At 43.1% G+C, this 23947-nt stretch overlaps 2 protein-coding genes across 2 annotated transcripts in view; one reads left to right on the forward strand and one right to left on the reverse strand.

The window, feature by feature from the left end:
- NPC2 (NPC intracellular cholesterol transporter 2) overlaps window positions 1–17256 on the reverse strand; it is a 429334-nt gene extending 412078 nt beyond the window's left edge. Inside the window, exon 1 of the mRNA XM_044074627.1 lies at window positions 17174–17256. The gene's annotated coding sequence lies outside the window, so the exon portion shown is untranslated. The remainder of the gene's footprint in view (window positions 1–17173) is intronic.
- A 38-nt stretch (window positions 17257–17294) lies between these two features.
- The window catches only part of ISCA2 (iron-sulfur cluster assembly 2), a 148360-nt gene continuing 141707 nt past the window's right edge, over window positions 17295–23947 (forward strand). The window contains exon 1 of the mRNA XM_044074625.1: window positions 17295–17453. Coding sequence (XP_043930560.1) covers window positions 17386–17453 — 68 coding nt within the window. The 5' untranslated portion in view covers window positions 17295–17385. The remainder of the gene's footprint in view (window positions 17454–23947) is intronic.

Here is a 23947-nt window from a genome sequence, read left to right on the forward strand (position 1 = left end):
AGCAATTTTACCTTTGATAACCATGTCTCCACAGTGGTAAGAAAGGCATTCTATATTACTCAGCTCATAAGTAAGGGGATTACCTCCAGCAAAAAAGAAGTTATTCCTTCCCTGTACTTTCCCTCTTCAGGCCAATAATTGCAATACAGTGCATCTTTTGGTATGTACATTTCCAAGCAGCTGCAGCAATTGAAACCAAAGATTCCTCACAAGGAAAATTCAAGATCTTCAGCATCTGTCCTATGAGGCTCATCTGAAATCACTGTCACTTCGGTTTCATACAGACTACTCAGAGGCAATCTCTGCCTTGCATATAAGACAATCTCTGATTCTGCTTTACTGAAAATGCTGCATATCTGCAAGTTAAATGGTACACAGGTTACTCGCTCTAAAGACCTTAACCTGGTACGTGATAACAGAACCTGCTGGAGGGACAAATTTATCTCCCAGAGGTTACCACATTCTGTGAGAAATACACCTGTCCCTTCAACTCACCATGTTGATGGTGGCAGGACAGGTAGTTTTCATCCTTCTAAGTTGGAAACTGCTGATTAAGAATAGCAGACACTGGGCTCTCAAACTGTATTAGTTCTGGTTTAAGCACTTCGGCTTCAGGCCAGTTATTTTACATTAAGAAGGTTCGTGGTCCGCACTCTTGTGGGAGAAGAGGCTGGAATCTGCCCTTCTGAGCTGGGAATTTCTGGTTAAAGGTTTATAGTGCCTGAATATTTGAACTGTATCTTACTGAAATTGGTACACCTAGTTTGCTGTAGCATAGACTAGATCCAGGCCTGCTGAATCTAGCTTTGTTTATATGCTTGTTATTTCTGTGGAACGCTAATTCCACCCAATACACGGCTTCTCAGCGCTTCTGTGGATCACTAGTGATATCTGCATTGCTTACTGTACTTATTTCCTTGTTTCACTTGAAAGAAAGTTAATGTTTGTCGTTTTTGCATTTAAGTTACCTGTAACACATTGCACTTAAGTTACCTGGCACATGCTCACTAAAGCAATTATACAAGTCAGCACTAAAAATTAAAAGCACTACACCCTCACTCCCCACTGGCCCTACACCCTCACTCCCCACTGGCCCTTGTTTTCAATTAAGGAATTCCCAATATTATTCTAGCATGTCTAAAGGTCAGTTGTCAATCTCCTCTCCGGTCCAGCTGGTGACTCTGGGAATCTTGAGGCAATGTTACAACTGCCTCATGTACACAGACAACCCTCTCTTCCTCCCTACAAATTCCAACACATGTGAGAGATGCAACCATATAGCCAAACTGGAGGATAAGCTCTCTCAACTCAGTACTGGCATAACCAGTCAGGAGGAGAAGGAAACCACACTCACTACAATTCCAGTCTTACATAGACCTACCACGACAGCAAACCAAACACAATCACACAAAAACATACTCTGAGGCTCTAAATAAAGATCTGCCCAATCAGCAGACACCTCCAAAGCAGACACCCAAGCAACCGCTACCCCAAAACAAAACACGTGCAACACATATCTCACAAAGCCAGTGTGCCGAACAGTCACAGCCCTTAAGACTAAACAACACACCCGATACACTTGTAATAGGCGACTATAGTCAGGCACACTGATGTCCCGCTCACCAGGCTGAACAAGGAGAAGGTCACAGTGAGCAGCCTGTCGGGCGCTAGGATCCACCACATAACACAAGCACTCAGGAGGTCACTCCAAGGAAAGTACAAATATGACTCAGTCATTGTCCATGCTGGTGTGAATGACTTGAGACGTACCTCACTGGACTACATAAAGAGACAAAGGAGCTCTCTGAGCATGTAGCCCAGGCCAGTATGACCCTGACCTTGAGTAGCATCTTACCCTCACCAAGAATGATGCCACAATATGAAGACAAGATGTTCAATTTCAACAATTGGCTTAAGTACTGGTGTCATTCAAAGGGGATCAAATGCCTGTCAGCTTGGGATGATATGCTCGACAAGCCACGATGCTTCGCTAGGGACGACTTGCACCTGTCACCCCTGGGCTTTCGGATATTGGCAAAGGCTCTTGCTACCCCCATAGTGCCTTTTAGGCAAGGCTCAAAAGACAAACCCACCTCCATAGGTATCACAAGGGATAAGAAACTAAGAGTAATGCTACTCAACGCCAGAAGTCTAAACCTCAAGATGCACGACTTTTCGAAACTCTCCTTAGCATGGAGAACATAGATATCTGTGCAGTAACAGAAACCTGGTTCAGGGCTCCTGAGAGCACCCCAGCACTACCAGGTTATACCTCATACCATGCTTTTTGGCCCCAAAACTTGAACCGAACCACAAAAGGAGGGGGAGTATCGATATTCATCAAAGATACCCACACCTCCAGGTTGGTGGCAAAGCACGAAGCATCAGAGACCATCCATGTGCAACTAACAGTGGGTAAAACTGCCTTCCAGTTTATAGCCTGCTACAGACCACCTTCCCAAACCCAGGAACCCCACTCGGCCTTCCTGAGAACACTGGAAAATATGAAGGTCTCTCCAAACACCATTATATTGGGCGACTTCAACTACCCAAACAGACTGGGAGCATTAGTCTAGCTCCAACACCATAGCCCAAAGGTTCCTAGAATTTATAAACTCAAATGCTATGGAACAACTTGTTACCACTCCCACAAGAGGGGAAAACATACTGGACCTGATCATCACCAACATGGGGACTATGCTCCAGACCAGAAGTGTATCCCTCACTGGTAAGATCAGACCATAAACTAATCTCACTGGATATTCACATCCCGACCCCACCCCCTGCCCAGAAAACCACAGTGAAAAACTTCTCTAAAGCAAATTTCACACTCCTCAAAACCAAGGTGGAATCCTTCAAAGCCCCCGGGCCTGTGGAAAATATGGCCCAGACCGCAGAATCCTTTACAAACACATTCTATGAACACTCTCAGGAATGCATGGATCATGCAATCCCAAATAAAACCAAGACCCAATACTCCAAAGGCAGACGTCCTGTCTGGTGGACCCCAGCCATAAACAAACTATACAATAGAAGGAGGAAGCTACTAAAGGAGAGCAAAATCCCAAAAAGGGAAGGCATCACTGATCAGTTTTAGCAAAAACCTACGGGCACTCATAAAATTGTCTAAGGCCAGCTTCGAGAGAAAAATTGCACAGGACACTAAGGATAATCACAAGGCTTTCTTTAGTTATGTTAGGAACCTGGGTGGTAATTCCCAGATATGCTTAGAATTAGTCCAAAATGACAAAAAATACACTGAACCCACAGACATTGCCAACATCCTAGCTGATTCCCCCCCACCCCCCACCAAAAGGGCAAATATCTATCCCAGCAGAGTGCTGCCCCCCTGACATCTCAGATGCTCAGGTAAGAGCCACCCTCTCCAAAGCAAAAAACACAGCATCAATGGGACCAGACGGTGTCCCGGGCTGCGTCCTACATGAACTCCAAGAAGAGCTAAACCCAAACATAAAACTACTGTTCAATTTCAGCCTTGCTACAGGATATGTGCCCAAAGAGTGGCGTACAGCAACAGTGGTCCCTCTCCATACAGGTGGTGCCTCAACAGATCCTGGAAACTTATCGCCCCATAAGCCTGACTAGCTTGGTCTGCAAAGCTATGGAAAGGATCATCATGGACCTCAAAGATATTGGGGACATACAGACACTGGATCCTACCCAGTTCGGCTTTAAGGGCAGATCCTGCACTGGTTGATTTCTTTGAAACAGTCACCAAGGCGATTGACGAGGGGAGGGTGGTCCACACAGCCTACCTGGACCTCGCAAAAGCCTTCGATACAGTACCCCACTCAGCATTATAGATAAGCTCACCAGCTTAAATATAAACCCCTATGTCACTAGATGGATTGCAAACTGGCTCAAGGACAGAACCCACATGGTTAGAATTGCTGGAGCCATGTCAGACTCCAAACCAGTTACAAGTGGTGTCCCACAAGGCTCAGTCCTGGGACCTCTCTTGTTCGGTATATATTTCTCGGAGGTACAGGCCAACACGGAAGGACTGTGGCTGACCAAGTTCGCAGATGACTGCAAACTGGGCGCCATAATCGACTCCCCAGCCGACACAAGCAACCTCCAAAAGGGCCTCATAGAAACAGACAACTGGTGCCAGAGCCATGGCCTCAAGCTAAATGCCAAAAAGTGTATAGTCATCCCCTTTGGCAAAAACAAAGTGCCCACAAATTACCACATAGGTGGTAATCCATTAAAAGTACAGAAGAAGTAATTGGGGACCCAAGTTGATAGCAATCTCTCATTTGACAACCACGTGGCCAAAGTGGTTAGAAAAACATTTTATATAGCCCACCTAATCATGAAGGGATTCACATCTAGATCAGGGCAGGTCATCGTGCCTCCTTACTCATCCCTCATCAGGCCCATAATTGAGTACAATGCCCCTTTTGGGATGTACCAGACACCTGCAGCAACTGGAAAGACCCCAAAAGAACCTCACCAAGAGGATCAAAGGGCTCAAACAGATGCCATATGCTGCCCGGTTAAAGAAACTCCAGCTCTACTCAGTGACATACCGCCTGTTCAGAGGCGATCTGTGCTGGACGTATAAAGCCATGTCCATCCCGGAATTAATGGACATGCTGCACCTCAGAAAATCCAAATCCCATCGAACTACGCGCTCGAGAGACTTGAACCTCAGCACTTGAAATAAACAGGACATGCTGGAGGGACAGATTCATAACCCAGAGGCTCCCTTCACTCGAATAAAATCCCAGTCCAGGTTAGGCAGAGTCCCTCATTGACTCTCTTCAAGAGGAATCTTGATGAGTGGATGGGAGATCGTAGGTTTACCCCGGGTATCACTCCTGTGTCACTGTTAGACAGAGGCACAGTATACTAACCTCGAAAAAGGGCATAGCAAAATTAATTTAAAATGGGTGGCGAAAGCCAAACACATTCTGGCTAGGCTTATAAATGCCCTAGGGCAGATAGCCTATTATGAACCTATGAACCTATAACAAGTTTAGATCCCTAGACAGAGGCTTCTGATGCCATCTGACTTGCTCATGTGCAGTAACTCCATCAGTACTAGGTCAGAGAATGCCTTATATGCTAGCAGTCTGTAGGACACAGAGTACAGTGACAGGGCTTCAGGTTAGTCCATGTAGGAAATTTGGTTTAGGATCCTTTTAGTAAGTTAGTTATCGCTGTGGGGGTTCCATTTGTTGCATATGTCTGGTCAGATGCATGCCAAAGGGGGCATTATACTAAAGGGGGGGGACAAAGACACCCCTACATCTAGACACAATCCCTTTGTTTTTAAATTCTGCAATACAGAAGGACTTTCTTAGACGCGTATTGGTAAAATTTTAAGTTACTGTCCACAAAGTTCCCAAATAACTGGGTCAACTCTTAGTGGGTGTCCAGTGTTGACTGCTCTCTTATTTTGATTATCTGCATCCCATCTGGGAGCAAGTTGGCAATCCGGCGAATGACAGATTTCCAATTTAGCTTTTCCCACCATGTACGAGTATGAAAACATATAAACAAAAAATAAGTACGTACGGGTGTATTACAGACCAGAGTTAGACATTCCAAAACACGTTCCATCATACGTATGAGTATGAAAATGTATAAACAGAAAATAAGTAAGTACGTGTGTATTACAGACAAGAGTTAGACATTCGCAAACACGTGCCATCAATGCCTGTGTTAGTAGGAAAATATCTGGAATACAGAGCTAAATAAAGAACCTCACAAGAGGCCAGTTAGCATAACATACATACAATTCACTTACACTAAAACCTCAGATTATAAATACAAACAATTAAACTTAAAGGCATAATCACAGCGGTGACTTCAGTGAAAGCTGACCTGTGTGTGACAATAAGACATACAGCACAGAAGCAGAGGGGTGTAATGTAGTTCAGTTTCACCGGTAGACATAGATGGAGTGTGAATGAAGGGCACTGAGCTGCTGGCAGGAGTGACAGGATGGATAAGAGTTCATAGGGGTAGAGGGATATAACAGCAGAGGAACAACTTGATAAGAGAGCCTCTAAACAAAGAAAGTTCTCAGAGAAGCTATGCTAGTCAGAGTCAAACCAATAAAACAAAGTGGAATTTTATACATTATAGCACCTGGAAAAATGTGCAAGTGTGGAACCCGTATAGACAGCTGCAATGACCCTGGAGAGTGTGGAACCCGTACAGACAGCTGTGATGACCCTGGAGAGTGTGGAATTCGTACAGACAGCTGCGATGACCCTGGAGAGTGTGGAACCCGTACAGACAGCTGCGATGACCCTGGAGAGTGTGGAACCCATACAGACAGCTGTGATGACCCTGGAGAGTGTGGAACCCGTACAGACAGCTGCAATGACCCAGGAGTGTGGAACCCGTACAGACAGCTGCAATGACCCAGGAGTGTGGAACCCGTACAGACAGCTGCAATGACCCAGGAGTGTGGAATACAAGTACTCCTCCTTTCTTTTGTCCCTGATATCCTACAAAATATCCATCCTAAAATGTTGTCTTTATCAAATGCAGCACACGCTCTGTTCTTTTCCAATGAGTCGCCTGTAGCATTGGAATCTGCACTCTGCATTTTTAACATTCTTTCATTTTTGTTTATACCCATGACACCATTGATATTCCAAGATAATATAGAAAGAGTTGCCATTATGGTAAGAAGTCATTATTCCCACCTGTTACATATGGTAGCTTTTGAAAAAATTAATTCTAGTTTTGTGATGCATGTAACCATTAATGTTTGGCAAGTTAATCCTTTATATACGTTCTTCTTACCAATATTGGAACCTATGTCGCATTTTACAAGACTTTTTGTTTTAATAAAAACCCTCAAAACAAACACACAACATATTAACTTAATAGAAACACAGATAACTATGTTCATCTTCAGATAATGGATTTTAACTCTCCTGATAGGAACATTTGTGCCAAATAGACAGCTGCTAACACTGGCCCTGACATTGAGGTTATTCATGCTAAGATGCATGTTACTGCCTATAATTCTACTTAATCAGTTTTTTTATCTTTAGTTGCCCTTCCCTAGATGTGAAAATTACTTGTATAAATTTCCGAAATCATTAATTTTACGCTATGAAGAAGCCAGTGTTCCATCTTTTACTGCCCCCTACTATCAGTTTGCCTCCATGGAAAAGTAAGAGAAAGAAGATAAATGAAGTCTTCTATCACAGCCTGAAAGACAAGCTAAAGTATGCATTGCTAGCTAAAGGAAAAGTCTTCATTATAATTGGTGTTCTCATACTCGTTTCCACTTAAAATGTATTAGTCCAAGCCAAGGTTCTTAATCCCGACATTCACCTATGCAGAAGTAATGCAGGTCTTTTTTTTTTTTCTTTTTTTTTTCTTTAAGTAAAAATATATCACTCGTATACTTAAAAGTAATTTGTTAATTTAGTTATTCAGTTGTATTTGTAAAGTAATCTATTAATTTAGTTATTCACTTGTATTTGTTACTGGGATAATCCAACTGGCCTGGAAAGCATTTTTCTGCAGGGTCCAATGAGAAAAACACCAAATGACCAATTGTCACATCTGCTGCCATTAAATCTACCTGCATTATTAATACTAAAGGTGTTCAGGTGGACAATTTTGGAATCTTACATTTACTCAAAGTAAAGGCGCAGAAGTTCTTTATTACCCAATTTGTAGCCATCAGCATAAGTGGCCACCCAAAGCCCTTGAACTACCGATACGCTCACTGTTAAAGTAGTACTGGCCCCCGTACACAGGCCAGTGGGACAACAATGATAACTACCAACAGGACACACAGTTATGGGACAACACTGATAACTGCCAACAGGACAGACAGGTAACCCTACCTCCCTCATTTGTCACATCTGCTTAATAAATATTTTACCCATTATATGACAATTAATGCTTCTGATTTGTCCCACACTCCCACCAATTATATTTAGAGATAAACAGAGCAGGAGTTGCTCTCTTTACAACCAAAATGACAACTATTCTACTAAAGATGGTAGTTGAACATCAAAGCTTTTTACACTCTGAACAACTTTATCAGTAGAGCTGACCATGCTAATTCCAAAGAAAACCCTATATGGAAACAGTGGCAACTGTTACTGTCAAGGACAAGTGGGGGCAAGTAATGCTCGTCAAGTAAGGAGTATTTAAAATTACAATAAAAGGGTCAGAAAAAGCAGCACTACTCACTTTTAAAATAGAAGTTTTTACTCCCTAGACCCCAGCAGTTAGTAATAAGAAATCCTTGTACAGGATTAACTTATTTAAAAAGTATCCTATAAGAGATCCAACTTTAGGAATGCTGACATTTGCCCTAAAACAGTGTGTGAAATTCTGTCCAGTCCTCTAATTCACTCCATGCCTGGAATTATTCTAACAAATTACTAACAGTCACTAGAGATACAACTTTCCTTGCTTTCAGGATTCACATTTTAAAACCTGAGAAACCTACTGCCCTTATACTTTTACGTTAAACCCTAAATTTCTGCACATACAAACCAAAGGGCAAAAACAGAGAAATTATTCAGAAAAAAAAAAAGACCATTTTAATACTTTAAATCTCCTCTAGCTGGGTATCATGGGATACATGCAAATGATACCTTAATTATATACTAGTGTTTTAGCTGCATAAGCTTTTGATGCACACAACTTTTTACTTCAAGTCTTTATGGGTACATTTAGACCAATGAAACACATATCTAGACCAACTCTTTAAAAGACCAGGCCAAGGGGTTTGCAGCCTAATAAAGTGAACGTGGTCTCAGATTGCTTGAGATGCTGCACCTGTCCTGTTGATGAGAATGACCTCAGTGTCCCTCATTCTAGTAGGTAACACTTATCCCCATCCCACACAAACTGTTACATACAACACATGGCCACCACTAGTGAACCTCACCATAGATGATATGAGTGGAGCAACCTAACGCAATGCTGTGACTTTCCCCTTATTCTCACTGGTTCACCCTGTCAGCAGCTGTGACCCTGTAAGTGTAGTTCTGTTCCTTCATTACAAAGTCATTCTGATGGGCAGATCTCTTGAAGAAAGTTAACAAGTATCTCCATTTCAATTCAAAGTTATGTTGGCCTCTGTATTCTGTTCCCAGAAGTAGGGCCTACCTCAGTTTTCCATCATTTTTAATTGTGAACGAATTAGCACCCCCCTCCAATTTCACTTCTGAAAGCAAGATTCTCTCCCTACCATTGTTTATAACACAACCTTGGTCCTTCATAGGGATGTATTGTTATTCAGGTAATACATCTGCATTCCTTTTTTTGTATATACTTAATGTAGTCACAAAACAGGCCAAACCACCCCAACCCTGTGACACAGAGATAGAGTTCAAACTGTGTCCCAGACAACACATTTGACTAGAAATGCACATGCTGAAGGAACCAGGTGTCCCAGAGTTTTTCCCCTTCATTTGAAGGTGGACCACCTGCATCTGTGCTGTGTGGGTGTTGATGTCAGTTTTTCCACAGTAAAGGTGCATGTTCCAGCCATCTTTGTGTATTAGCCTGTAGAGGGTAGATCATTCATCCATACTAGCTGTGCTACATATCAACAGTACTGGTTAAGCAGTTCCTTAAAGGAAATCTGTATCTTTGTATACATTGAAAAGCCCTTCTCTCCTTTGAGGTCAGAATTTCACGTTTGGTCATCCTCCATTTTAATTGGCTGGTTTGACAGCTGTGTGGGAAATGGTGCTTGCAAGATCTGTGAGATGCAGGTCTTTGTGAGTTTGTATTTGGTCTGTTGCAAGGATTGGGCATCCCTTAGGATCAACACACATTTCCTCTGGAAAATGGTCTCAGAATTGCCCTTAAACCAGTTCATATATGTCCCTGTTTCTATTTTATCTAATGTATTTAGTTTTTTGCTATATGCAATTCAGGCGAGGAAGAGTCCTCATCTTGTACAGGCACTTCCAGCAGAGGTTCTACATGCAGAGGGTACACAAATTAAAGAAGCTAGTGACAACCGTTCTCATTTCCTCCAGTAGTGGAGGAGTTTGCAGTGTCTCAGCAAATTGTTTTTAAAAGAATTGTTAACTGCATTATGTTTCACCATCATCAAGTGGCAAACTGCCCGGTAGAAAATGTTGCTGTTCAAGTACACTCCAACAGAGACATGGCTACATCCAGAGCTTGCTTTAGAAATGCTTTCATTGTGGACATCTGTCATGTGCCAAATTGGTAATTTCCCTTCTTCATAGAGTGTTACTTCTTGGACCATGGCCTGAAAAGTCAGGGCTCCTTTGATCATTTCAATCCTTCAAGACTCTGCCTTCTGTACCCTAACCTTTAAGTCTTTCTCTAGCTGTTGCCTCATTGTTTTCAGCAGTTATCCAAAATTTTGTCTACCAAATACGCCCTCACTATATCAGTTGAGTTCTGAAGATGCCTTCTGCAGGGGACACTTAGTACTCTCCCACTGTCTCTCGACATATGGGTATCTGTCCACCCAGAGACTGTACACAGATCCCCTTCTTTTTCAGGTAATTCATAGGTTCATACTAGGCTATCTGCCCGAGGGCATTTATAAGCCTAGCCCATAGTTTTGTGGCTTACGCCACCCCTTAGTTTGGAGAAACTATGCCCATTATTTAGCTGTGCCTCTGTCGAGCAGTGACACTGAGGTAACCCCTGGGGTGTATCTGCGATCTCCCATCCATTGGTCAAGATTCCTCTTGAACAAGGCCAGCGAGGTGCTCTGCCTCACATAAACCGGGATTTTGTTCCACAGCATAGGGAGTCTTTGGGTGATGAATCTATCCCTCCAGCATGTCCTATTAATAACCGTGTCGAGGTTTAAGTCACCCGCCCTTGTGGCTCGGAGGGATCTAGATTTTTTGAGATGAAGCATATTCATCAAATCTGGGTTTGACATGGCCTTGTATGTCAGGCATACCTCTGAGCAAGCAGTACGCAACTGAATATAACTGGAGTTCTTTCAGTCGTGCAGCATAAGACAGATTTTTGAGACCCTTTATCCTTTTGGTGAGGAACTTTTGTGGCCTCTCCAGCTGCTGCAAGTGTCGGGTCAGATACATTCCGAATGGGGCATTGTACTCGATCATTGGTCTGATGATCCCTTCATGATAAGGTGGGCAATGTAGAAGGTATTCCTAACTACTTTAGCAATATGAGTGTCGAATGAAAGGCTACTGTCAACCTGGGTTCCCAGGTCCCTAATAACTTCTTCTGTGTTCAGGGGATTGCCACCTATATGGTAGCTAGGGGTAACCTTATTTTTCTCGAAGGGTATGACTATGCATTTCTTGGCATTTAACTTGAGGCCATGGCTCTGGCACCAGTTATCCGTTTCTGTGAGACCCTTCTGAAGGATATCTGTGTCGGATGTGTTCTCAACAACGGCGCCCAGTTTGCAGTCATTCTAACTTTGTCAGCTATAACCCTCCTGTGTTTGCTTGTACTTCAGAAAAGTAGATGCCAAACAAGAGTGGGCCAGGACTGAGCCCTGTGGGACACCATTTGTGACAGGCTTACAGTCTCACATGCCGCCAGCAACTCTCACCCTGTGGGTTATGTCACTCAGCCAGTTTACATCCCATCTTGTCATGTCTCGGTTTACATTTAAGTTGATGAGTTTTCAATGATACCGAGTGGGGTATTGTATCGAAAAAGCCTTCGCCAGGTCTAGGTAGGCTGTATGGACTGCCTTTCCTCACAATGGCCTTGGTGACTGTTTGAAAAAGTCAACCAAGTTTAAAAGGCATGATCTGCCTTTGACAAAGCCAAACTGGGTTGGATCCAAAGTCTGCAAATTCCTATGTCTTTATTTATGAGATCCATTATGATCCTTTCCATGGCTTTGCAGATCAGGCTTGTCAAGCTAATGGGACGGTAATTTCCAGGGTCGGTGGAGGCACCGCCTTTGTGGAGTGGGACCACAGTCGCTGTGTGCCACTCCCTGGGTACATATCCGAGGTGAGACTAAGATTAAACAGCTGTCCTAACTGTGGGTTTAATTCCTCGTTGAGTTCATGGAGCACACAGCCGGGACACCATCAGGTCCCATGGATGCTGTGTTCTTTGCCTTGAGAGAGCAGTTCTCACCTGAGCGTTGGAGATGTTTGGGGGGCTACAATCATTTGGTATAGATATCTCTTCTTTAGGCGGGGAGGGTGGGGAGAAGTTTGCACTGAACCTGTCAGCCAGTATGTTGGCAAGGTCTGTAGGGTCAGTAATCTTCACATCATTTTGAGCTAATTCTGAGCATATCTGGGAGTTTCCTCCTAGGTTTCTGACATAGCTAAAGAATGCTTTATGGTTGTCTTTAGAGTCCTTAGCTATTTTTTTCTCAAAATTAGCTTTGGATGATTATATCCTTCCTTCAAGTTACAATTTGCTAACTTCTCACAAAACCTTTAAGAACTCCCTCCATATCAGTTTACAATCTCTAATTTTACTTTTTCTACCAAATTAGCCCAAGCATCTTTAGCTCCCAAATCTCAACTCCTCACTACTGAACAAACTAGAGTCTACTTACAACAAGGTAGCTAGATTTGCTACTCAACAAACTTAAATCCCATCACCCATCACACTCTCTCTCTAAAACTGGTTCGAACTACTGCACCTGCTTCTCCTCTCTCAGCTCCAGATCATCCACTCTATCTTATTCCAGCCTACCTACTGTCCGACTCTATCCTCCCTCAGATCCCACTATTCTCCTACTAGACCTCTCCAAAGTTCTACCCAAGACCAAATCTGGGTGAAACATACATATACATATATATATATATATATATATCATCCTTCTATTGCTTGGTATAAACTCCCACTAAAAATCGGGACCCTCGCACATCCTAAACAATTTAAGACAACCACTAAAGAGTATTTTAAATGTCACTGGACTTGCCGCATTCCCCCCATCCAAATGATGATCAACCTCCTGCTCTCTACTTTTCCTCTCACAAGCTCACTCTATCCTTTCCTTAACTAGTCCCTCAACTGTCTTTTTAACCTAATCTGCAAACATCATTCATTAGTAGATGCCCTGCCTATCTGCAACTTTCAATATGACTTTTACTGCATTATGTAACTTAAGTTAGTAATTCTTATTCTCATAAAACATATTACTAAAATATATTATTTGTATTGTAAGAATTATATATTTTCTGTGGTTTTAACTGCTTTTGTTATATGATACTTGTATAATATCTGTAACTTTTCTTCCCGGGCCTCAGCTGAAGAAGGGCTCCTCAGCTCAGACAGACATACCTAGCTCAGACAGACATACCTGGTCAGCAAATGTAAAACAAATAATAAAAATAAACATCTCACTAACTACTCCTAGAACTGTCTACTTTAAAGAAATGTGTACCTTGAAGTAATCTGCTACATGAATGATTTTTTTCTATCAATTTATTGCATGCTATTATATCCAATTACTAATGTAGTTTGTACCAAACATCTGAACTTTGTCTACACTATTTGAATATTTTTGTATCTGTAACTGGAGCTTTTCTCCATGGGCCTCCACTGAAAATGAGTTTCTGACCCAGTGGACTTTCCAGGTCAATAAAATAAATAAATAATAAATCTAAACCCAAGATAAAAAATTGTTTCATAGGTTCATAGGTTTATACTAGGCTATCTGCCCTAAGGCATTTATAAGCCTAGCCCAAATTTTTGCGGCTTACGCCACCCCTTATATGAAAAAATACTGTGCCTATTAGTTTGTTGTGCCTCTGTCCAGCAGTGACACAGAGATGATTCCCGGGGTAAACCTACGATCTCCCATCCACAGGTCTAGATTTCTCTTGAACAGAGTCAGCGAGGTGCTCTGCCTCACATGGACCGGGATTTTATTCCACAGCATAGGGAGTCTCTGAGTGATAAATCTATCCCTCCAGCACGTCCTATTTATATCCGTGGTAAGGTTTAAGTCGCTTGCTCTAGTGGTTTTGGTGGATTTGGATTTTTGAGGTGGAGCATGTCCATTAATTCCGGGTTGGACATGGCCTTGTATGTCAGGCACATGTCACCTCTGAGCAGACGGCATGCGACTGAGTAGAGCTGGAGTTTCTTCAATCTGGCACCATATGACAGATTTTGGAGTCCCTTTATCCTTTGGTGAGGAACTTTGGGGTCTCTCCAATTGCTGCAGATGTCGGGTGAGATACATCCCGAATGGGGCATTGTACTCGATCATTGGTCTGATAAGTGAAGAGTACAGGGGAACAATGACCTCACTAGATCTGGATGTGAATCCCTTCATGATCAGGTGGGCAATGTAGAAGGTCTTTCTAACCACTTTAGCAATGTGAGTGTCAAAAGAAAGGCCACTGTCAACCTGGGTCCCCAGGTCCCTGATAACCTCTTCTGTGCTTAGTGGATTGCCACCTATATGGTAGCTTGGGGTTACCTTGTTTTTCCCAAGGGTATGACTATACATTTTTGGCTTAACTTCAGGCCATGGCTCTGGCACCAGCTATCTGTTTCCGTGAGTCCTTCTGAAGGATATCCGTGTCCGATGCATCTTTCCACTATGGCGCCCAGTTTGCAGTCGCCTGCAAACTTTGTCAGCCAAAGTCCTCCCATGCTGGCCTGTACTTCTGAGAAGTAGATGCCAAACAATAGGGGCCAAGGACCGAGCCCTGTGGGACACCACTTGTGACCGGCTTGGAGTCTGACACAGCGCCAGCAACTCTAACCCTGTGGGTTCTGTCCTTAAGCCAGTTTGCAACCCATCTTGTGACATATGGGTTTATATTTAAGTTGGTTTTTCTACAATACCCGAGTGGGGTATTGTGTCGAAGCCTTGCAAGGTCAAGGTAGGCTGTATGGACTGCCTTTCCTCATCAATGGCCTTGGTGACTGTTTCAAGAAGTCGACCAAGTTCAAAAGGCATGATCTTCCCTTGACAAAGCTAAACTGGGTCGGGTCCAATGTCTGCAAGTCCCCATATCTTTGTTTATGAGCTCCATTATGATCCTCTCCATAGCTTTGCAGACTAGACTTGTTGCTTATGGGGCGTAATTACCAGGGTCCGTGAGAGGCGCCCTTGTGGAGTGGGACCACAGTTGCCGACGCCACCCTTGGGCACGATCCTGTGGTAAGGCTGAGATTAAACAGCTGCCTTATGTGCGGGTTAATTCCTCATTTAGCTCGTGTAGCACACAGCCGGGACACCATCCGTCCCATTGATGCTGTGTTTTTAGCTTTAGAGAGAGCAGCTTTCACTCCGCATTTGAGATGTCCGGGAGGCTACACTCGGCTGGGATAGTTATCTCTCCTTTAGGGGAGAGGGGTGAAGTTTGCACTGAACCTGTCTGCCAGTATGTTGGCAATGTCTGTGGGTTCAGTGATTTTGTATCATTTTGGACTAATTTGAGCATATCTGGGAGTTTCCACCCAGGTTCCTAACATAGCTGAAAAGGCCTTATGATTGTCCTTGAATCCATGGCAATTTTTCTCTCAAAATTGGCCTTAGTTGATTTTATGAGTGCTCGTAATTTTTACTAATAATGATCAGGGGTGACTTCCCTTTTATGGATTTTGTTCTATCATGTAATAGCTTTCTCCTCTTATTGTAAAGTTTGTTAATGGCTGGGGTCCACCAGACTGGACGCTTGCCCTTTGTGGCAAGAGTCTTGGTTTTATTTGGGATTGTCTGATCCATGCAGTCCTGGGAGGTGTTCATAGAAGGCATTTGTAAGTGGCTTCCATAGCTTGGGTTGTGGTTTCCTCTGGCTCAGGGACCCTGAAGGATACCACACCAGTCTTGAGTAGTGTGAAGTTTGCTTTAGAGAAGTTCTTCACTATGGTCTTTTTTGTTTGGGGTGGGGGCAGGATGTGGATTTCCAGTGAGATTAGTTTATGATCAGATCTCACCAATGAGGGATATACTTCCGGTGTGGAGCATTTTGTCCCCATGTTTGTGACAATGAGATCTAGTATATTTTCTCCTCTTGTGGGAACAGTGACTAGCTGTTCCATGGCATTTGAATTTATGAACTCCAGGAACCGTTGGGCTAGAAAGTTAGGGCTTGAGTAATGTTCCCAGTCTATATTCAAACTCACTGAAACTCTGTTGTATTCCTTAGTGCTAAAAGCAAAGACTTTACTGTGCTCCCTCTAGCTTTCCCTGCATCAGATTCCCTTAATCAACACCTTTCCTCTGGAGTATAAACAATCGGTAGAAATGCCACTTCTATCTAAAGGCTCATATAAATGGGCTAACGGCCCTACAGCACTTACAAGCTGGGGGTGGAATTTGCAGCCTATACAATTATCCAGGTTGCCCTTGAATAGGGTCAGTGAGAAACTCTGCTTTACGTGAATTGGCAGTCTATTCCAGAGGTATAGCAATCTCTGGGAGATCTCAGTCTCTCCAACATGTTCCGTTAACGTCACAGGCTAGGTTAATATCTATGGAGGGAGTGACTCTTGTCCATTTGAGTTGCAGATGTGTAGCATTTCCATTAGGGCAGGGTCGGGGACTGCCCTTTAGGCTAAAAACAAGTCACAGGATCACAGGAAGTAAGATACAGAGTACACTAACAGCATTACCATCTTTCTTCATTTGAAGACATCTGTGAAGTAGAATCGTTTGATTTCTAAACTACACTGAAATATTTGTAGTATAACAGCAAGTAATTTAATGTCTAAAGCTAGCACTACCATTAAACTGTACACAGCAGAAACAGAAATATTACGGTGAATTTCCCACATCATCCCACACCTCAGCATGAATGCGTCACCCGACCATGACCTACCCAAATATCGGCACAGTATTACTTATCCCACATACCAAATGTGTTTATTTATATATTTAATATTTGTTCAATTAATTAATGTTTTCAGGCACGAGTCCAACATGTGCCATTTTGCAAAGATATTTCAATACAACAAACCAACCTAATTCAATAACAGTCACATAATAAAGAAAATCATTATGTAGAAAGAACACACACTTCACTTGTAGAACTAGCAACATCACAGACACGATGAATCCATCGATCCCCGAGATTCCCTAAATCAGAAAATTAAGGTACGGTTTTAAGTTCATCAACAAACACAACAACAGTACAAGTGGACACACGACAGTATAAATTAACCTGACAAAGTCAAGTCTTCGTGAAGCAGAAGAATGTTACAATCCTCACCTAACTCCAGTACAACTTTATTATTCCCTTACCTTTATCGTTTCCTCAGGACTAAACTTCCTTAGCTACAGTACCGGAACTACTGTCCTTACATCATGTGAAACATCGGACCACTTCGTCTGCGCTGTCACGTGATAGCAGAGATACCGCGTTCTTTCCCTTGTTTATTGTTTTGTTTTTTTACTCCCGCTGTTGGGGAGGTTGTAGTGACCCCCGGTGGGACGGGAGAGCACGTGAGGGAAGAATGTTTGGATCCTTGAAGTGTGCAGTATCTTTCTTAGCGGTGGCGGGGTCAGAGTTGCTGCACAAAAGGTGAGAGCACCTTTGTTTGTGGTCCCTAATAAAGTGATGAGTCTCATCGCTGGTGTGCGGTCAGAGTTTTGGGACATCAGTGTGCCTGACTATAGAATCACCTATGACTAGTGTGTTGGATACATTGTTTTGTCTTATGGGCTGTGGTTTATTGGCACACTGAGTCTGTAAGCTATATGTCATTTGGGTTGTGTTGGGGGGGGTGGAGGTTGCTTGCATTTCTGCTTTGGAGGTCTCTGTTACTTGAGCAGATTATTATCGAGAGCCTCTATGAATGTTTTTCTGTGTGGATTTTGGTGGTGTAGGCTTAGTGGGACTATGTGAGTGTGGTATGGTACAAGTGTTTAACTTCTCCTCTTAACTGTCAAGTTCAGTTTTGGTTGGAGAGAGCTTTACCTCCAGTTTGGCTAGATAAGTGCATCTCTCACAGGTTGTGGTGTTGGGTGGTAGGAAGAGAGGGTTGTCTGTGTACGAGGCAATTGCTACATTGCCTCAAGATGTCCAGATTCATCAGATAGACAAGAGTGAACACTGGGAGCTGACCCTTGGACATTCCTGAATAAAAAACTACTTTCCTCTAGACAAATGAGGAAAGTGAGTATAAGAGCTGTTTTTCTCTAAGCAAGTGAGGAAAGGAAGTACAAAAACTGTTTTCCGCCAGATAGAGGAAGGTTGAGTGCTGTAGTAATTTGTAGCTTATTTAGTGCTTAACAAGTTCTGAACAAGTGCTGAGCACGAATAAGCAAATTCAAGTGCTAAAGCTAAGAATCTGTACCTGGATCTTGTGGTAGATAGGCTACCTAGCTTACCACTCCCACTGATAAACTAGAATGCTTCCCTCCAACTCAGAAAGGCTTGGGGGACTCAGAACCTTACAAACATTCCTGGATACAGTAAATCTGTATCTCGACTAGACTAGTTACAGGAAAGGTGGGAAATTAAAGCACAAACGTGGGCTTTTAAACCAGAAAGTTGAAAGGTATGGAAAAACTGGCCAAACGACCAATAAATTACAATTTCTGGGCTAGAAATCATTCTTGTGATAGATAGGCTACCTAGTGGTTATCACTCCTACTTAATAGCTGGAAGGCTTCCTTCCAACACAGAAAGGCTTGGGGGGCTCAGAAGCTTACACAAGCAGTTCTGGATACAGCAAATCTCTATCTGGACTAGACTAGTTACAGAAAAGGTGGGAAACAAGCGCAAACATGTGCTTTTAAACCAGAAAGTTGAAAGAGATGGAAAAACTGCCAAATGGCCAATAAACTACAATTTCTGGGCCAGAAACCAGTCTTGTGGTAGATAGGCTGCCTAGTACTTACCACTCCCACTGATAAGCAAGAAGGCTTCCCTCCAACACAGAAAGGCTTTGGGGACTCAGAAGCTTACAAACAGTCCTGGATACAGCAAATCTGTATCTGGACTAAACTAGTTGCAGGAAAGGCAGGAAACAAGCTTAGATTTTGTTTTCTTTCTGGAAAGAGAAAATGGAGAAACAGGAGATGATTCAAAATTAAGGACCCAAGTGGCTTGTCCTTCACAAATGTTCCCTCTGTATTAGGTAGAATGAGCTAGTGACACTAGACTGGAATAGAGCTGGGACAGAGCTGAACAGATGGGACTGGTTGGAGTGTCTGAAGTCAAAATAATGATCTCACTGTACTCGGTTGAGTGAGCAAATGAGATGGACCCAGGAGGAGTGTTCAAACACAAATTTACAGGAGGGGTGGGCAATTCCAAAGCCACCAAGATTAATACCAAAACACGAACAGGGAGGGTGGGCGACAAACTAATTGCAGAGACCGAGAGAGACCACAGTATTCTATGAAACAATTAAATAGAAAATTAAATAACTAGAGAGAGACGCATACCAATGAAACAAATACACAGAAAAATAAAATGCAGTACAATCTTTAACACTGCAAGTTTGTACTTACCTACAATCAGCTGCATTACTAGTTGAGTTATGTAGCAGAAGCCAAACAACTCAGAAATTGAGCAGTTCCTTCTTTGTGGTAGCTGGTCTAATTGTATGGAAGGCATTTTACTCTTACACTGCCAGGGTGCATCTCAATAACTGCACAGGTGTCAGCAAATCCAGGGCAAGGAGCCCTTCCAGGCAGTGGAGCTTCCTGTTGAGTTGTTGGCATAGAGCAGTGACTTCTTTAGTTTATCTTCAGGAGAATTTACTATGGTGTAAAGTTTTTCAGATTGGCATAGCCTAAAAAAGGCACTATAGGGGGTGGCTTAGGTTTTTGGCCAATATCTGAAAGCTTATCGGGAAGAGGTGCAGACCATCCCTGGCAAAGCAGTGTGTTCTGCCAGTCATGTCCTCCTAAGCTGAAAAATATTGCCCCCCCCCCCCAGAATACCAGTGAATAAGCCAGTTGTTAAAGCCCATCATTTTCTGTTTATATGGTGGTGTCATCCTTGGAGAGAGTAGACTGCTGCTTAGTGCTAGACTCATGTCTGTCTCTGACACAAAAGGTAAGGTCTATCGTGTCTCCTCCTATAGTATAGTGAGGTATGGCTCATGTCATTATAGCACCCATATGGACTATGACAGAGTCATACTGGTACTTGTGGTTCAGTGTGTGCATGTGGTCTGGCGGATCCCTACCCTTGATGGGCATCTGACTGTGACTGTCTCCTTGCTTAGCCTGGTGAGTGGGGTATCTGTGTGTCTCACATTAGAGTCCCCAGTGACTAGGATATTTTATTTTATTTTATTTATTTATTTGTTTTGTGGCAGTTTGCCTTAAAAGCTCAGAGGCTGAGGCATTGTAAGATGTGGTTGTGTGTGTCCTGTGGAGTGTATTCTTTGTAGAGTGTTTGGAAGATTAAGGACAGAGTATGGGAGGCCTTTGAGGTTTGGGTAAGTTGCATTTAAGAGCCTCAGAATATGTGAGATTGCTTCTGATCCAGAGTAGGTATAATATGTGTGTTACTGGCAACTTGCTTGAAGATTTCAGTGTCTGTATTTGAAAGCTTTGCCTCCAAAGCGATGGTGTAATTACATCTGTCGCATACTGTGCCAGGCTGCTTAAGAATAAGGTGGTTGTCGGTAAAGATGAGGGAATTGCTACAGTGTCTCAAGATGGCCATTTCCACCAGGATGTCTACATAACAAAGACAATAGGAGAGTGCGCCTCATGGCTGTGGATCCTCTCTTTGTGATCTCTGAGGGGTGGTATGAGAGGGGTTTGTAACTAAATTTGGAGTTTTTGGGCTAGGGGGACAGGCCTAGGATTGATCTAAAAGAGCATTCATTGGGTAGTACTTCTTAGCAGACAAACTAGCTGCTCTGCACCCTACCAGATACTTGAGGAAAGAGCAGAGGAAGTTTTATATGAAAAATGCAACTCGCTGCCTGGGTCTTTCAGGATATGTAAACCACTGCTGCACAGCTCAGCAGAAGATGTAAGAGCTCAGCTAGAGAGTCATCCAGTCAGTAAATGGCAGAAATGCAGTACAAGTGTATATAAGGCTCAGATCCTACAGCAGTTCACAATTTTCTCAATGCTGTGAATGATACTCCAGGACTGTGGTCCCCAGGCCAAGTTAAAAATGCAAACAGTTAACTTTTGGTTAAACCAAGGAAAAATGCAGAAAAGAACGATGCACAATTTCAGATTAGCACTTTGAATATTACAATGTGCACTAATTGAAATGGGATGTTATGAAACAAAAGCTTACTCAAACTTCGAGTCTAATGGGAGTGCCTTATCAGTTTGAGATATTGATTTTCAGTAGACTTGGCACTGGAAGGGGCTTCTAAAGTCTGACTTGTAATAGAGGTGGGCATCTTAAAAGCACAGCAAGAATTGGGAAGGTGGGGAAAAAAATCCTAAAATCAATGCAGTCAAACAGCAGTTTTCAAAAGAGTTCTTATAGCTGTGAGATTTGTAAGAATAAGGGTGATGTGCAGAGCTGTAGTAACTACAGAGGGATTAAATTGATAGTCACAGCATGAAGTTATGGGAAAGAGTAGTGGAAGCTAGGTTAAGAAGGGAGGTGATTGGTGATCAGCAGTATGGTTTCATGCCAGGAAAGAGCACTACAGATGCAATGTTTGCTTTGAAAGTGTTGATGGAGAAGTACAGAGAAGGTCAGAAGGAGTTGCATTGTGTCTTTGTGGATTTAGAGAAAGCATATGACAGGGTGCCTAGAGAGGAGTTGTGGTATTGTATGAGGAAGTCAGGAGTCTCAGAAAAGTATGTAAGAGTGGTACAGGATATGTACGAGGGTAGTGTGACAGCGGTGAGGTCTGTGGTGGGAGTGATGGATGCGTTTAAGGTGGAGGTGGGATTACGTCAAGTATCAGCTCTTAAGCCCTTTCTTATTTGTAATGGTGATGGACAGGTTGACAGATGAGATCAGACAGGAGTCCCCGGTGGACTATGATGTTTGCTGATGACATTGTGATCTGTAGTGAGAGTAGGGAACAGGTGGAGGAGAGACCCTGGAGAGGTGGAGATATGCTCTAGAGAGAAGAGGAATGAAGGTCAGCAGGACTAAGACAGAATATATGCGTGTGAATGAGAGGGAGGATAGAGGAATGGTGAGCATGCAGGGAGTAGAGGTGGCAAAGGTGGATGAGTTTAAATACTTGGGATCAACGGTTCAGAGTAATGGTGAGTGTGGAAAAGAGGTGAAGAAGAGAGTACAGGCAGGATGGAGTGGGTGGAGAAGTGTGTCAGGAGTGATTTGTGACGGACGAGTACCAGTAAAAGTGAAAGGGAAGGCCTACAAGAAGGTAATAAGACCAGCTATGTTATATGCGCTGGAGTCAGTGGCATTGACAAAAAGGCAGGAGTCAGAGCTTGACGTGGCAGAGTTGAAGATATTAAGATTTGCACTGGGTATGACGAGGATGGACAGGATTAGGAATAAGTATATTAGAGGGTCAGCCCAGGTTGGAAGGTTTGGAGACAAAGCCAGAGAGACAAGATTACGTTGGTTTGGACATGTGCTGAAGAGGGATGCAGAGTATATTGGGGAAAAAGATGCTAAGGACGAAGCTGCCAGGTAAAAGGAAAAGAGGAAGGCCTAAGATAAGGTTTATGGATATGGTAAGAGAGGAGATGCAGGTGGTTGGTGTGACAGAGCAAGATGCAGAGGACAGGAAGAAATGGAAACAGTTGATCTGCTGTGGTGACCCCTGATGGGAGCAGCCGAAAGAAGAGGAAGAGAGCTGGAGAGTGACTACATTAAAGGAGAACCGCACCCACAGACTGAGAAAACATGTTTATTTCATCACAATTTGGTGTTTCCTATATTTTAATGTCACTCTGGGACTGTTTACAGGTTTTTAAATATTTTTATAATAGATTTCTGAGTCTGACCACATGGGGTCTGGCATCTTGAAATAATTCTGATTGTTTAGTCTACCTCGTGGTGCGGGCGGCCACAGTGGTGCAGCAGTTAGCATTGCCGCCTCACAGCAAGAGGTTCTCTGATTCGATCCTCGGCTCGGGTGCCTTCTGTGCGGAGTGTACATGTCCTCCCTGTGGTCGCGTGGGTTTCCTCCGGGTGCTCCGGTTTCCTCCCACATCCCAAAGACATGTTGTAGGTGGATTGGACACACTCTAAATTGGCCCTAGGTGTGTGTGTGTGTGTGTGTGTGTGTGCCTGCCTTCTGTGGAAGGTTTGGCACCGGGCTGGCAACTCGACACCGTAAAACTCCACTGCCAATCATGAGTGGAAAGATGATCTGCTGTGGCGACCCCTAACCGGGAAAAGCCGAAAGAAGAAGTGGTCATCTACCTCTCGGTATCCCACAGTGCAGTGCTTGTCTCTTAAAAAAACACGCAGGCCTCTTTCTTCCTAAAGCTGCTGTCCCTCTGCATTGATTTTACATGCATGCAAAGCTATTTTTCAGTCAGTTTAAAGTAACATTTCATGCCATTCAATGACTACTTAAAACACGAACAGTGCAAATGCCACAGAACAGACTTTCAAAGTGCTTTTTACTGCTGCTTCTTTTTAGAATGGCTAAACTGCAGTCTTTTGTGAAGCCTGAATTGTACTACTTTGACTCCACTCCCATCCACCTCACATCTAACTTCCCTAGCTGTCAAAGTACTAAGGGTAATTTGAGCTGTTACCTGCTGTGATTGACAGCTCACAGCAGGGGACTTGACTCGTACTGTTTCCTTGTTCTAGCCTCTACTTTCTTTATGGGTAGGAGAAGGACCAGTTAGCTGTGACATCACAGCATAGGTGGTTTTTTAGGAAGGTCATGGTGATGTCAGTTTGGGGAGGGAGTTGGCCAGAAAGCTACCTGTATTTATTGGTCTTGATAACATCAATGAATTTGGAGACTGCAGCAAAGTTTTCCAGGGCAGGATAAACGTTTTTTTGAAAGTGAAACCACCATAGTACAATAAAGGTACTGATCTAGTGGAGAGAAAAAGTCTATTTAAAATATTTTAAGTGCTGCATTCTTTATTCATAGCGGGGACAGTAAATAGGGAAAAGGATAGAGAAGTTGA

The sequence above is a fragment of the Protopterus annectens genome, chromosome 6.part0 (genome assembly GCF_019279795.1).
Source record: "Protopterus annectens isolate FY-2018-M chromosome 6.part0, PAN1.0, whole genome shotgun sequence".
Taxonomy (NCBI): Eukaryota; Metazoa; Chordata; order Ceratodontiformes; family Protopteridae; genus Protopterus; species Protopterus annectens.